General features: G+C 29.2%; 2 protein-coding genes across 8 annotated transcripts in view; one reads left to right on the top strand and one right to left on the bottom strand.

The window, feature by feature from the left end:
• The first annotated feature begins 202 nt into the window (after positions 1 to 202).
• On the top strand, positions 203 to 1,570 carry LOC102680419 (peroxisomal membrane protein 2). Its single transcript, XM_006609673.2, has 5 exons — positions 203 to 400; positions 473 to 568; positions 681 to 828; positions 973 to 1,092; positions 1,200 to 1,570. Exons 1-5 carry the CDS (start codon positions 303 to 305, stop codon positions 1,296 to 1,298), a joined length of 561 nt encoding a protein of 186 aa, XP_006609736.1. The 5' UTR covers positions 203 to 302; the 3' UTR covers positions 1,299 to 1,570.
• Positions 1,571 to 3,270: 1,700 nt separating this feature from the next.
• The window catches only part of LOC102679937 (serine/arginine repetitive matrix protein 2), a 13,649-nt gene continuing 5,145 nt past the window's right edge, over positions 3,271 to 11,774 (bottom strand). For 3 of the 7 annotated variants that reach the window (XM_006609668.2, XM_031515235.1, XM_006609669.2), the window contains 7 exons: positions 10,041 to 10,319; positions 8,137 to 8,262; positions 7,949 to 8,027; positions 7,088 to 7,143; positions 5,036 to 7,003; positions 4,781 to 4,951; positions 3,271 to 3,547 (listed from right to left, as the gene is read on the bottom strand). In XM_006609668.2, coding sequence (XP_006609731.1) covers positions 3,397 to 3,547; positions 4,781 to 4,951; positions 5,036 to 7,003; positions 7,088 to 7,143; positions 7,949 to 8,027; positions 8,137 to 8,262; positions 10,041 to 10,319 — 2,830 coding nt within the window. In that variant the 3' untranslated portion in view covers positions 3,271 to 3,396. Of the gene's footprint in view, positions 3,561 to 3,841; positions 4,466 to 4,780; positions 4,952 to 5,035; positions 7,004 to 7,087; positions 7,144 to 7,948; positions 8,028 to 8,136; positions 8,263 to 10,040; positions 10,320 to 10,852; positions 11,076 to 11,774 lie in introns of those variants that run through there. The other 4 variants (XM_031515236.1, XM_006609672.2, XM_006609671.2 and 1 more) reach the window with 4 other exon arrangements.

The following is an 11,774-nucleotide window of genomic DNA, read 5'->3' as shown; positions in this document are numbered from 1 at the left end:
ATTTTTAAATCAATTATAATATCATAAGTTGTTATAATAAAATAAACATTTTTTATTATAATACAATTATTAATAAATCAAATATTTTAATAAATTTGTAATATTTTCATTATAAATTCAAGATTTATATATCTAATTCAAAATTAATTAAGTTCGTATATTGTCTTTAATAATTTACATATAGCATTCATAATATATTTTTTCTTATTGCTTTCATCAGGTCGTTCGATTTTTTTTTTATAAAATATTATATTTAAATTTCAATTATTAATTATTCAACGTAAAAGAATAGAACGAACAAAATGGCTTTATCTAAACCTAGAAATTTAATTCTTCAACTTACCAGTGCTTATTTTGAGCGACTTTACACTAGCCCAGTGAAAACTAAAGCAATTACTAGGTATATTGCATAAACATTAATTTAATTTAATTTTTAAATTATATTTTAGGAAAATATTGTTTATTTTTTCAGTTGTATTATCGCTACTCTCGGAAATTTCTTGTCACAAAAAATTTCTGGTGTAAAACACCTTAATGAAGATAGTTTACTCGCATTTGCTCTTTTTGGGTAAATATAAGTAAATTATAAGTTCAATTTCTTAAATAAAACTACATATTTATAATTCGATATTCCATTAAAAAATATTTTATTATGTTGAGATATTATCTATTATTTATAGGTTAATCTTTGGAGGTCCACTTCCTCATTATTTTTACACATATATACAATTATTTGTAAGAAATCCTCTTATGCTTTTGTTAGTAGAAAGATGTTTATATACACCCTGTTACCAAGCATTAGCATTATACATGCTATCTTTATTTGAGGTATAATTTATTAATTTATACATATTAATTTATTTTGATTGCTTGTATAATTTTATATATTGACTTATACTATTAAGTATACTATTATTAAGTTAAATTATATATTTAATTTTATTTCAATAATTTGAATTGAAATTTTAATAGGGTAATACACATAAAGATGCATGTAAACAAATGAAAAGTTTATATTGGCCAGTAATTACTGCAAATTTAAAATATTTAACATTACTTCAATTCATTAACTTAAAATATGTTCCACCAATTGTAAGTTGAATCCATTAAATTTTTCAAAATTCAAAATGCTTAAAATAAAATTATATATTTATAAATTTGTAGAATTTCAAAAATTAATATATATTTGATGATTTTAGTTACGTGTTCTTGTGGTAAATCTTATTGGTTTCTTTTGGGCTATATATCTTGCACAGCAACGGAGTAAACAATCAAAAATAACTGGAATAAAAAAATAATAATGTAAATTTAGTGCTAACATTTGTTATTAAATATAAAAGAGATGATTAGTTAATTGGGGTCCATATTTGGTAAGGATAATAATATATTATAACTGTAAATAATTTCATTCCTATATTAAAATTTTTAATGTATTATGCTATTATTATATATTATATATAATTTAAAAATTGAAATATATTGAGTTATATATATTGAATTAGATATCATCTATAAATGTATAAAGATATTTACAAATAAATTTTATATGTTTTGTGAAACAAAAAGGCAATTTTTTAAGCTTTTTAATTTAATCACACAACAACAATACAGAGTATATTACAGATATAATCAGAATTTCTTTCATTTCAACGATGGTAACATTTGATGGCCGTAAATTATGAATAATAAATATTAAAGTCAAGAGTCATGGTGTGCAAAATATAACAAATTTTTACTCTCATCTATTCATATAAATAACTTCATATTTTATTAGAATTTTATAATGTAAAACACAAATGATAAAATAATTTTTTTAGTTATTATATTAATTCTATAAAATAAGTATTGTATGATAACTATTTATGTTTCAATTTTATTTCAAAGATATGCATCATGACAAAATTAATATTGCATCGCCATAACAATTGACTATTTTTTTTTTTTAAAAGTGAGTCAGTCATTATGCAAGAGCTAATTCTACATAGTTCTCCTAACTATAAACAATGTAGACTTCTCAAATATGATTTTTTAACCCTATACATATATTTTCAAGACTTAACTTTGAATAATCAAGACTAATCTAATTATGTCTTTTAGTATGCTGCCTGGCTTTACAGCCAAAAAAAAATTTTCTGACTAGTATTCAGGTAAATTGAGTATTGCCAGTAAATGAAACTTTAAAAATTTAACATTATTTTTATACAATTTTCTTATTTTTAAAATTGATAAATACTAACTATTCGTGATATAAATAAATAAATAAATATGTAAATTAGAAAAGAGACATATAAATAAATAAACAATTTACTGAATATTTAATATGTAAAATAAATAGTAAATGAGCAAAGTGCTACATTTATGCACAATAATATTCTATATACTGTATATTCTATATACAAAAGAAATATATAGAACATTGCACTAAAATATCAATTATTACTTCTTTGAAAAATTATAATATTAATTCGTACGATGTTCTAGTATTTTAATTAATGGAATGTCTAAAATTTGACTAGCTGATGTTTGTATAACAAACAATTATATGATTAAATAATCACGCGGACGCAGAACTACTAGAGTAGTTTTAAATGAATTTTTAAATAATAAAATTGTTATTTGAATAATGCGAGATCTCAAGAAGCTGTAATCAACAGTTCATGATGCTTATAGTCACCATTGCCTTCTTATTGCTGAAGTATTTAGACATATATAAATCTATAAAAAAATGTCATGAAAACTTCATGAAAACTAAAAACTAAAAATTCATGAAATCGTGATGCAATTCAATGATATGATGATAATGTACTTCTAAAAATAATTATATTATAAAATATTGCATTGCATATTAATATTATTAAAATATCTCATCTGATTACCTTTGCAACTTTTTTTAATTTTATTCAAAAAGATTTGCAAAATTTAAAAAAAAAGTAATAGATAAATTTAAATCTTTGACTTTTTTTTTAATAATAAATTTATCCTAATAATAATCAGATTAATAATAATATAAATACCAATCTGTAAGTACATTAAAATCACTCTTTCCTAATGCCTAATTAAAATAAAAATGGAGCAATAATATTAATATATTAATACTGAAGCTGATGATATCATAATGTACTATCATCAGTGAGTATTATTAAGTTACGAGATCAGACATGTAAATGCATATTATGAATTTACAAAGACTTAAAGATCATGCACTATTTAGAATGGCGTATTTTCTTTGTATCTATTTGATACAAAAAAATACATGAAACTTTTTTTTACATTCGTGCCAATTTTCAACAAACATGATTTAACATGAAAAAGCATCAATGGATCTTCACGATATATGCCATTCCAAATCTGACACGTAAAAGGAACGTCGAGTATTTAAGAATCCGCTTAATCGCTTCAACGTGTGTATGATGGACTTCGACTTGGAGAACAACTTGATCGATGACTTGGACTTGACCAATTACTATGTCTGCTGCTATCTGAACTACTCGGTGACGAAGGTGGTGTTGGAGTAGGTCGATGATATGGAATTGGTCGTTTCCTGGCGCTAAAATCAATAACTGTCAATATTGTGATCATCGCAACATTTGTTAATATTCAGATAAATATATTATTTTTAAATAAATTAATATTATATAAAAAAATGTTAATATATAATTAAAAAAAAAAAAAAAAGAACATGCGAAATAAATCATGCAATGCAACAAAAATATCATGCAAAAAAAAATAAAAATGCGTTACTTACCTTATTTTTGACTCTGGTAAAGGAAGGCAGTCAATTAAAAATGATTCACAACGAACAAAAATATATGTATATCGAGAACTAAAGAAAAAGGCTTGCTTTCATAGCAGTAAATACATTTTATTTGTGACTGACATAAAATAAAAGAGAATTTCTACTGTAAATATTTAATTTACAATAATTTATAAGGAAGATACACACATGCTACTTCTACACAATATTTGTAGATTATCTTAAGCGATTACATACAAATGAAAAAGGGGAAGAAAAAATTATACAAACATAAGTATACTTTACTGACTTGAAATAAAATTCGTATATCGGTGCGATAGAGTAAATATACGATCACTTTATATAACACAAATAATGGAGTTCATTGATCGAACGCATTTATAATGTAGAAGTTTACGTGTGTCAATAATAGTCTTTTAGAAAATTACTGAAGCGATACTGATAAAGTTGCAATGTACTATAATATTCATGAATAATTATTATTAAATGACACGGTTTTTTACGTTTATACATAATTAATTATAACTAATCTTTAATGCAGTTAAATCTGCGTCATTCTTTTTTTTTCTTTTTTTAATTTACTTATTATGAAAATAAAATTGATGTGATATGCATCACATGTTAGCTACTACATTATAATTATGAGAAAGTAATAGAAACATCTGTGCGAAGCCATAACTTTATCTTCTATGTCTGTCCCTCGATCTGTCCCTGTAGGACATAATACAAAATGGCATTAGATTAATAAATAAAAAAAATATATTCATACGAATCGTTGAAAACTTATCGATATCGTCGCTTACAAATTGCTTGTTGAATTTTTTAAAGAAATCAATATTTCAATCGTGAAAAAGGCACATCAATAACGAAAAAATAAAATAAAATCAGAAATAAAAAAAAATAAATATTGAAAGAAGATAAACATTTCTACAATCGATGCAACGATGTGGGCTTACAAAATTTGGCATGGTGCGCTGTAATTCCTGCGGCTACGATATCGAAACTATTACATTCTATAATACCTACCTTGTAATACGACGTCTATCTAAAAAGCTAGGTGAGCCGTGACGTCGAGGTATCGACGGAGAACGAGATCTGCTAGAAACAGAACTGCTAGACGTTGAACGAGAAGACCTACTAGAAACACTGCTTGATGATCGGGATGAACTAGAGAAACTTCTGCGACTATGCCTCGAACTAAATATAAAAAAAGATTATATCAAACAAATTTATTATAAAAAAAAATAAAATATATATATATTTTACAGATTACTTATTTACCTTAAAGAAGAACGTGAACTACTCCTGCTATGACTTCTTTTTTCTTTATCTCGTGATATCCTAGACAACGATCGCGAACGACTTCTTGACTTCTTAGAAAGTGATCGACTTCTAGATTTTTTTGATAATGAACGACTACGCGACTTTTTTGACAAAGATCTACTTCTAGATTTTTTTGAAAGAGATCGACTTCTAGATCCTTTTGATAATGACCTCGTTCTACTTCTGGACTTTTCCGGAGAATGAGACGAAGATTTTTTTGAACGTGATGGAGACCTAGATATGGAACGTTTCGATTCTGAAGAAGACCTTGATCTGCTTAATCTCTTTGACCTCACCGGGGATTTAGGAGATTTTTTAGATCTCGATGGTGATGTTGAAGACCTATGTCTAGGAGATGTTGATTTTTTACTCCTCGAAACAGAGCGCGATTTCTTGTCTGTAGAAATAGATCTTGAATGTCGCTGAGGCGATCTGGAAGACCTTTTTTCCAACGATACAGATCTCGTGTACGACTTGGAAGGCGATCTGGAGTAAGATTTATCTCTTGGAGAATGCTTTCTAGAAACAGGGGAACTCTTTTTTGAAGCGGTTGGTGAAACAGATTTTTGCTTCGATTTATTATTCGTAATCGGAGGTGGAGATTCACTTGGAGAACGTAACTTTATAGTAGTATCTTTGTGAGAAATAGATACAGGCGGTGAATGTGAGGATGATTTGCTCTGTGACGAATGTTTCCTTAAAATAATTGGTGAATTCTTCTTGGAAGTACTTGGAGACTTTGATCGATGATTAGTTTTAGCTGTCACACTCGGTGATCTTGATTCTATTTTATTTATGACTGGTGGCAAAGGAGGAGGTGACTCACTAGGAGATCGTATTTTTATAGCTGCTTCTTCTCTCGTTAATGGCAATGCTGGCGAAGGTGATCTGCTAGATACTGGAGACTGAATAGTAGGTAAATGAGATATAGGTGATTTTGACTTAGACTTTTCTTGTATAGGACCAATAGTATTTTGTACTATTTTGGGCGGCTCATTTGGTAAAGCTATATCCAATATATTATCTTCTTTTTTTTCAATTTTAATTTTCGTAGGACTTATTACCTTTTTTCCAAGAGTTTCTCTAGCTTTTGCAGCTAACCCACTCTGCAAACGTTTCAAGGTATGCAATTCTTTAATTTTTTCTTCATCTTCTGCTTTGGGTTCATCATCTGCTATATCGGTTTCATCCTCACTCGAAGAACGCAATCTAACTCTTGGAGTAATTGTTCGCAATTTTCTAGTTTTGGAGTTTGATCGAGATTTCCGTTTGTTATCATGATTCTTTTTTTGATCTCGTTTTTTATTTTCTTCTAATATGTGTCTGTATCGTTCCGGATTTTTTCTTACAGGAGAGTAGCTCAAGGTGGATCGTCTAGATCTACTTCTTGTTCTACTGCGACTTCTACGACGTTCTCTAGATCTTTCCCGTCTATCCCTCTGTCTCCTAGGCGATCTTGATCTCCGTCGAGAATCAGATCTTCTACGTCTAGGAAGAGGTGACAATCTCCGCCGTGATCCATAACGATCATACCTCGATCGACTTCTACTTCTAGATATAGAATATCTGTTATATCTCCTCGGAGATCTCGAGATTCTTCTTCTTCTTGGTGAAGGACTAATTCGTCGTGACCTTGAATATCTTCTAGGAGATCTTCCTCTATCAACCTTACTTCTTGATGGTGATCTATGTCGTCTTGGGGGAGGACTTTTGTGGACAATTGGTGATTTATCCTTTTTCTCTGGTACAACTTTTTTAACAGGAGAATCTTTTCTTTTAACCGGTGGAGTTTCGTTTCGACCTTTTTCTTGTTTCTTTGGTGAACGATTTGATCGAGATTCTTTTGTTGTATTCTCTGTCTCATCGTTTTTATTTTTTTCAACAACTTTGTCATGTTTCATAGATTTCTTCGGCCTCTCTGGGGAACTAAATATTGAATAAATTTATATAATATAATATATAAAATTACTCTCTATGAAAACAATTGTATTTCAAAATTATTTAATTTACCTATCTGACGAACTCTCAGATGACTGATGCTTCCTCTTGATGGCTATTTTTTTCTTCTAGAAGAAGAACAATATGGATTATTATGTTAGACAAAATTATCTAGTGAACACCGATCATGCATATGTACTTGTCAGTAGGATAAAAAAAAAAGAGATTATATTTATTCAAAGATTCTCTGGAGTCTGCTCATTCACTCTAGTACAATATGAATAAAGTGTTTTGGTTGGAGATTAAAATGTGTTCAGAAAAGAATAAAATTGAGGAAATAAAAGTTATAAGTTGAAATGTGAATATTATGTATACTTTAATATTAATCTCTTTGCATTGCACCTAGACCAGAGAACAAGCAGTCTCCTATTCGATAATTTTTCATAAATATGAAAGTGCTTGACACAAAATGAGTGAAAAGGCAACAACAATCGCAAAATTTTATATGAATAGAAAAATTACAAAATTATTATTACATTGAGTAGCGGCATATCTGGTACTCACTCAGGGAATATATCCTGTCAAATGGCGCTGATAATTACAAACAATACTGAGATTTACACTTTTGAAATAATGACTGTTAACTTGAAATCAGATAAAAATCTTTACAGAAACAAGCAATGAATCATGCTTATTCAAAGTTAGGCAGCAACACAAAATATTTTATAAAATCCAATGTTCAATTAACAACTAATAGGAGAAAAATATGAACGGAAATTAAATGTCACATGCTCCTGTTCCACGTGCTAAAGTATATATATATATATATATATAGTTATATATTTATATATATAATTAAATATGTATATATATAGAAATAGAGAGGAAGATAGAACTTTTTCATATTTGTTTCCTTAGCATCATTTTTCCTACCTCATGCTTTTCTTTTGTCTCTGCTTTGGCTTTCTTCTTCTTCTTTTTCTTTTTCTTCTTCGATTCAGTTTCGGAAGAACTAAAAACATAATTAATTATTAAAAATAATTAATTATATTAATAAATTATATTAATAAATAAGTGTAATAATTAGAAATGATATAAAAAATTTTTAAAAATTTAATTACCTGCTATCATCTGAAGCTTCACTAGAATCACTGTCAGAGGAACTAGCCTCAGTCTTCTTATGTTTCTTCTCCTTTTTTTTCTTTTTAGATTTTTCTTTCTTTTTGCTAGCCTTTGGAGATTCCGACCTAGGAAATTCATTCATAGTTATTCTAAATGTTTCACTGAAAACAAATTTAATTTTTTCTTTTTTTTTATTAATAATATTTAGTTTTTTAATTCTTGCAGTGGACGTCTTCCTGTCGACAAGTGCATACCTTGTGCTGACAATAAAGAAAGCTGTAGTACAATGTATCCGTGTGTGAAACAAATACTTTATTCTAATGATACAAGCTACCTGTTGCTCTCAATATATTCGATTAAAAAGTAACAAATCCGAAAAATAATAATTGAGAACGCGATGAAATTTTGACGAAATTTTTGCATTAATCTATCTCAGCATCTGGATAAGGTTTTCAATTAAAAAAATAGAAACTAATTTATACTGATATATATGTATATATGTATATGTATAGGAAATGCAGTGTGTATTTTTTTGAATACATATCAATAAAAAAAAAAATAAATAAATAAAAAAAAAATAGAAAAATTGTATATATATATTTTTCAATTTTTCACTGCAATCCTAAGTAAATTAAATAATAAAAAATATAAATACAACGATACATATACAGGTGAATGTCACAATATCGGGCTATAGCTAACAAACCGACTACATAATCAGTTATTTGAAAGATTTGGTTTTTTATAGAAGATTTTGCGAAATCTTTTTTTGAATAAATCAGGAATAAAGTATATTATGTAAAACCACATCTTTCAAAAGTTACAAAAGACGATTATACAAAATATGAGGAGTATTGATATAATATGGGATTAGCATTACCTTGATAACCATCGATAGGGACGGACTTGTCAGAAAAAAATAGAGAGATGACATTAACAACAAGCTTTATCGATAACAACAACAAAGATAGAAATGCATGATTTACGCGTCAGATTATACGTTATTTGTTTAAAAAACCCGACTATATTTTGTATATATTATATGTATATTAAAGTAAATGTTTGCCTATTTTTTTTTTATATTATTGCATTTTCTTTAAATAAAATCTTATTAATTATTAGTATTATATTATATGAATTCTAGTAAAATAGCAAACATTTACCTCTAATTATAATACCTAAGACAAATACCTAAAAATATAGACTCAATTATTATCTTTTCTTTTTTTCTTAATGCAGAGATTTTATATCATTTTTTATTTTTGCAAGTGCTTTTTATTTTTATTTATTTATTATTATTATTTTTTTTTTTTTTGAAAGTAGACGCGACGACCACACTTACCTACTGAGCCTACTGGGTAGGCACTCAGTCCTCCTCAGTTCTGTTTGAAACAGAGAAAGGTGTATGGGACATGAAATAGTAGGTGAGTCATGAGTCAGTATCTGACAAGAGGTGTGTAGTAAGCAAATGAACGAGTGTGGAACTTGCGGTAAATGAATAATTAACCGGGGGAGGAGAGGAGCTACTACAGGGGGATGTCCGTTCGGTCTTGAAGCCTGGATTCATGTATATTTTTTTCTCATATAGCGCAATAATATTAATTTTCTGCTTAATAATCAAGCTACACATGTATATCATTACATTGCACTATAATATAACACAATATTAGGCACTATCTCATTACTACTATACTATAGTATGCTGTAGTATACCTTTATAATACTACTGATACACTATAGTATACAATATATTTAATTTTTTAATATACCATAGTACAATATAATAATATAATTATTTTAATCTTTTTCTATCTGTGCTTACATTGTCTTCTCCATTTATTTGCAATTAAATTAAAACGAATCCAGCCTTCATTGACCCGTGCACCATTACGTTGTCTTTTACCTTTCCTTCTTGTGCTTCTTTCCCTTTTTTTTTTTGATTGCACTAGCGGACCGCTTTCGTTTCTTCTTTTCCGGAGCGGACGTTGTGTCCGGAGCTGGACTTGGTGTTCGTACTAGTTCATACACTTTGCTCGCTGCTGCTCTTGCTTCAGCTTCGCGCGCGTGCCTCTCCGGATCTAGGCTACTTCCTTCCACGAAGAATTCCGATATGCCAAATGCTTCGCGTAGTTTTGCATTTTTTTCTTGTTGCGCTTCGGCAATTTGGTGTGTCTCTCGTACACTAAAAAAAAAAAATACACATTGCATGTCATTTCGCATCACACAAATTATAGGTTTAATCAAGTGATTAATGATAAAAATTAATAATAAAAATTCTTGGATCATTGATCAATTTTAATAAACAAATTAAATTATGAAAGAAACATTTGTCGGATAAAAATTAAAAATCCCTCTATAATGATCATCATATAACAACATCGAAACTCTATCTAGTAAACCATATGCAAAGAACACATTGACCCCGTGCATCGAATACACCAAACTCACACATAGACCTAGAAACACGTGGCCATCGGAAATGTCGTTCGAAAACCACATTCGAAAAATATCTGCTCAATCTTCAAGAATTCGAATCTCTCTCTTTACCAATGAATAACTTGTCATATAAGATAAAAAAATCCGATCAATGTAATAGCGCTGTGTATAAAAATAAACACCGCCGACGAGAAAGGGACGAAAACAGATAACATGACCCGATTTCAATATTTTAATCGAATCTTCACAGGGGGTGGAAAAAAAAAAAAGAATTCGTACCGCGTCGAGATTTTCACCGTCATCGTAGCGCGGTATCGGAACACCTCGATAACCGCTTAATTATTGCCGAATTTCGCGATGATCCATAGAGCGTATAATGAGATCCGGCAAAGAAGCGTTGTAGAGATGGTGGGCAGCGTGTTCTTCGATGTAGCGGCGGCGAACTTCGATGGAACTATCCGGACAATGCGACAAAGCAATGACATAACACCGAAGAGAGAGACTATACCTAATAGTAGACTAGGAGAAATCGAGGCGGCCCCTCTTCTACCCCGAGTGAAAAGCAGTAGCGGTAAGCGAGGCCGGGGTCGGCCGAACCACCCCTACGCCAACGCTCGAGCGCGGATCAATACAATCCAGCTGTTCTCTTTTCTGCTATCCCTTTCGCGCCACTACTTGCTACACGCTCGAATTCAACACTCCACTCGCGGAGGTATTGTTAAACGGAGATCAACGAGTGGAATGATTTTTATTTTTTTTTTCTTTTCATTCTTCATTTCTGCCACCCCTTAACATACTCTTTTGATTAAACAGATAGATTAAAAATAACAATTGATATTGCGTGTATAATTAATCAAATGTCTTGTAATTGCTGTTTTAGAATATTAAACTCATTGTTTTTTCTTTTTTATTTTATTCCTTTTTTACTGTTGTTGAAATTAAATTTAATTTTATAAGATTAAATTTTATTTATAACAACAACAAATTTATTTCTTGTATCGTAATTTCGAAATCAGAGTTTCGATATTTGATGTGTTAAAGGGTGACAGTTGTTTACAGGGAAATGTTTCCCTTTTGTGAAGGATTAAGGGTCAACAATGTGAGTCATCCCCATACAGAATATAAAGAGAACATTTGCTGTTTTAATCCCTCGTTGATCATTTGTTTTTTTCTTTTTTAATTTTTTTTCTTTTAAATATTC

This window comes from Apis dorsata, unplaced genomic scaffold (genome assembly GCF_000469605.1).
Source record: "Apis dorsata unplaced genomic scaffold, Apis dorsata 1.3 scaffold_59, whole genome shotgun sequence".
Taxonomy (NCBI): Eukaryota; Metazoa; Arthropoda; class Insecta; order Hymenoptera; family Apidae; genus Apis; species Apis dorsata.
This window is presented reverse-complemented; position numbering and strand designations above follow the sequence as displayed.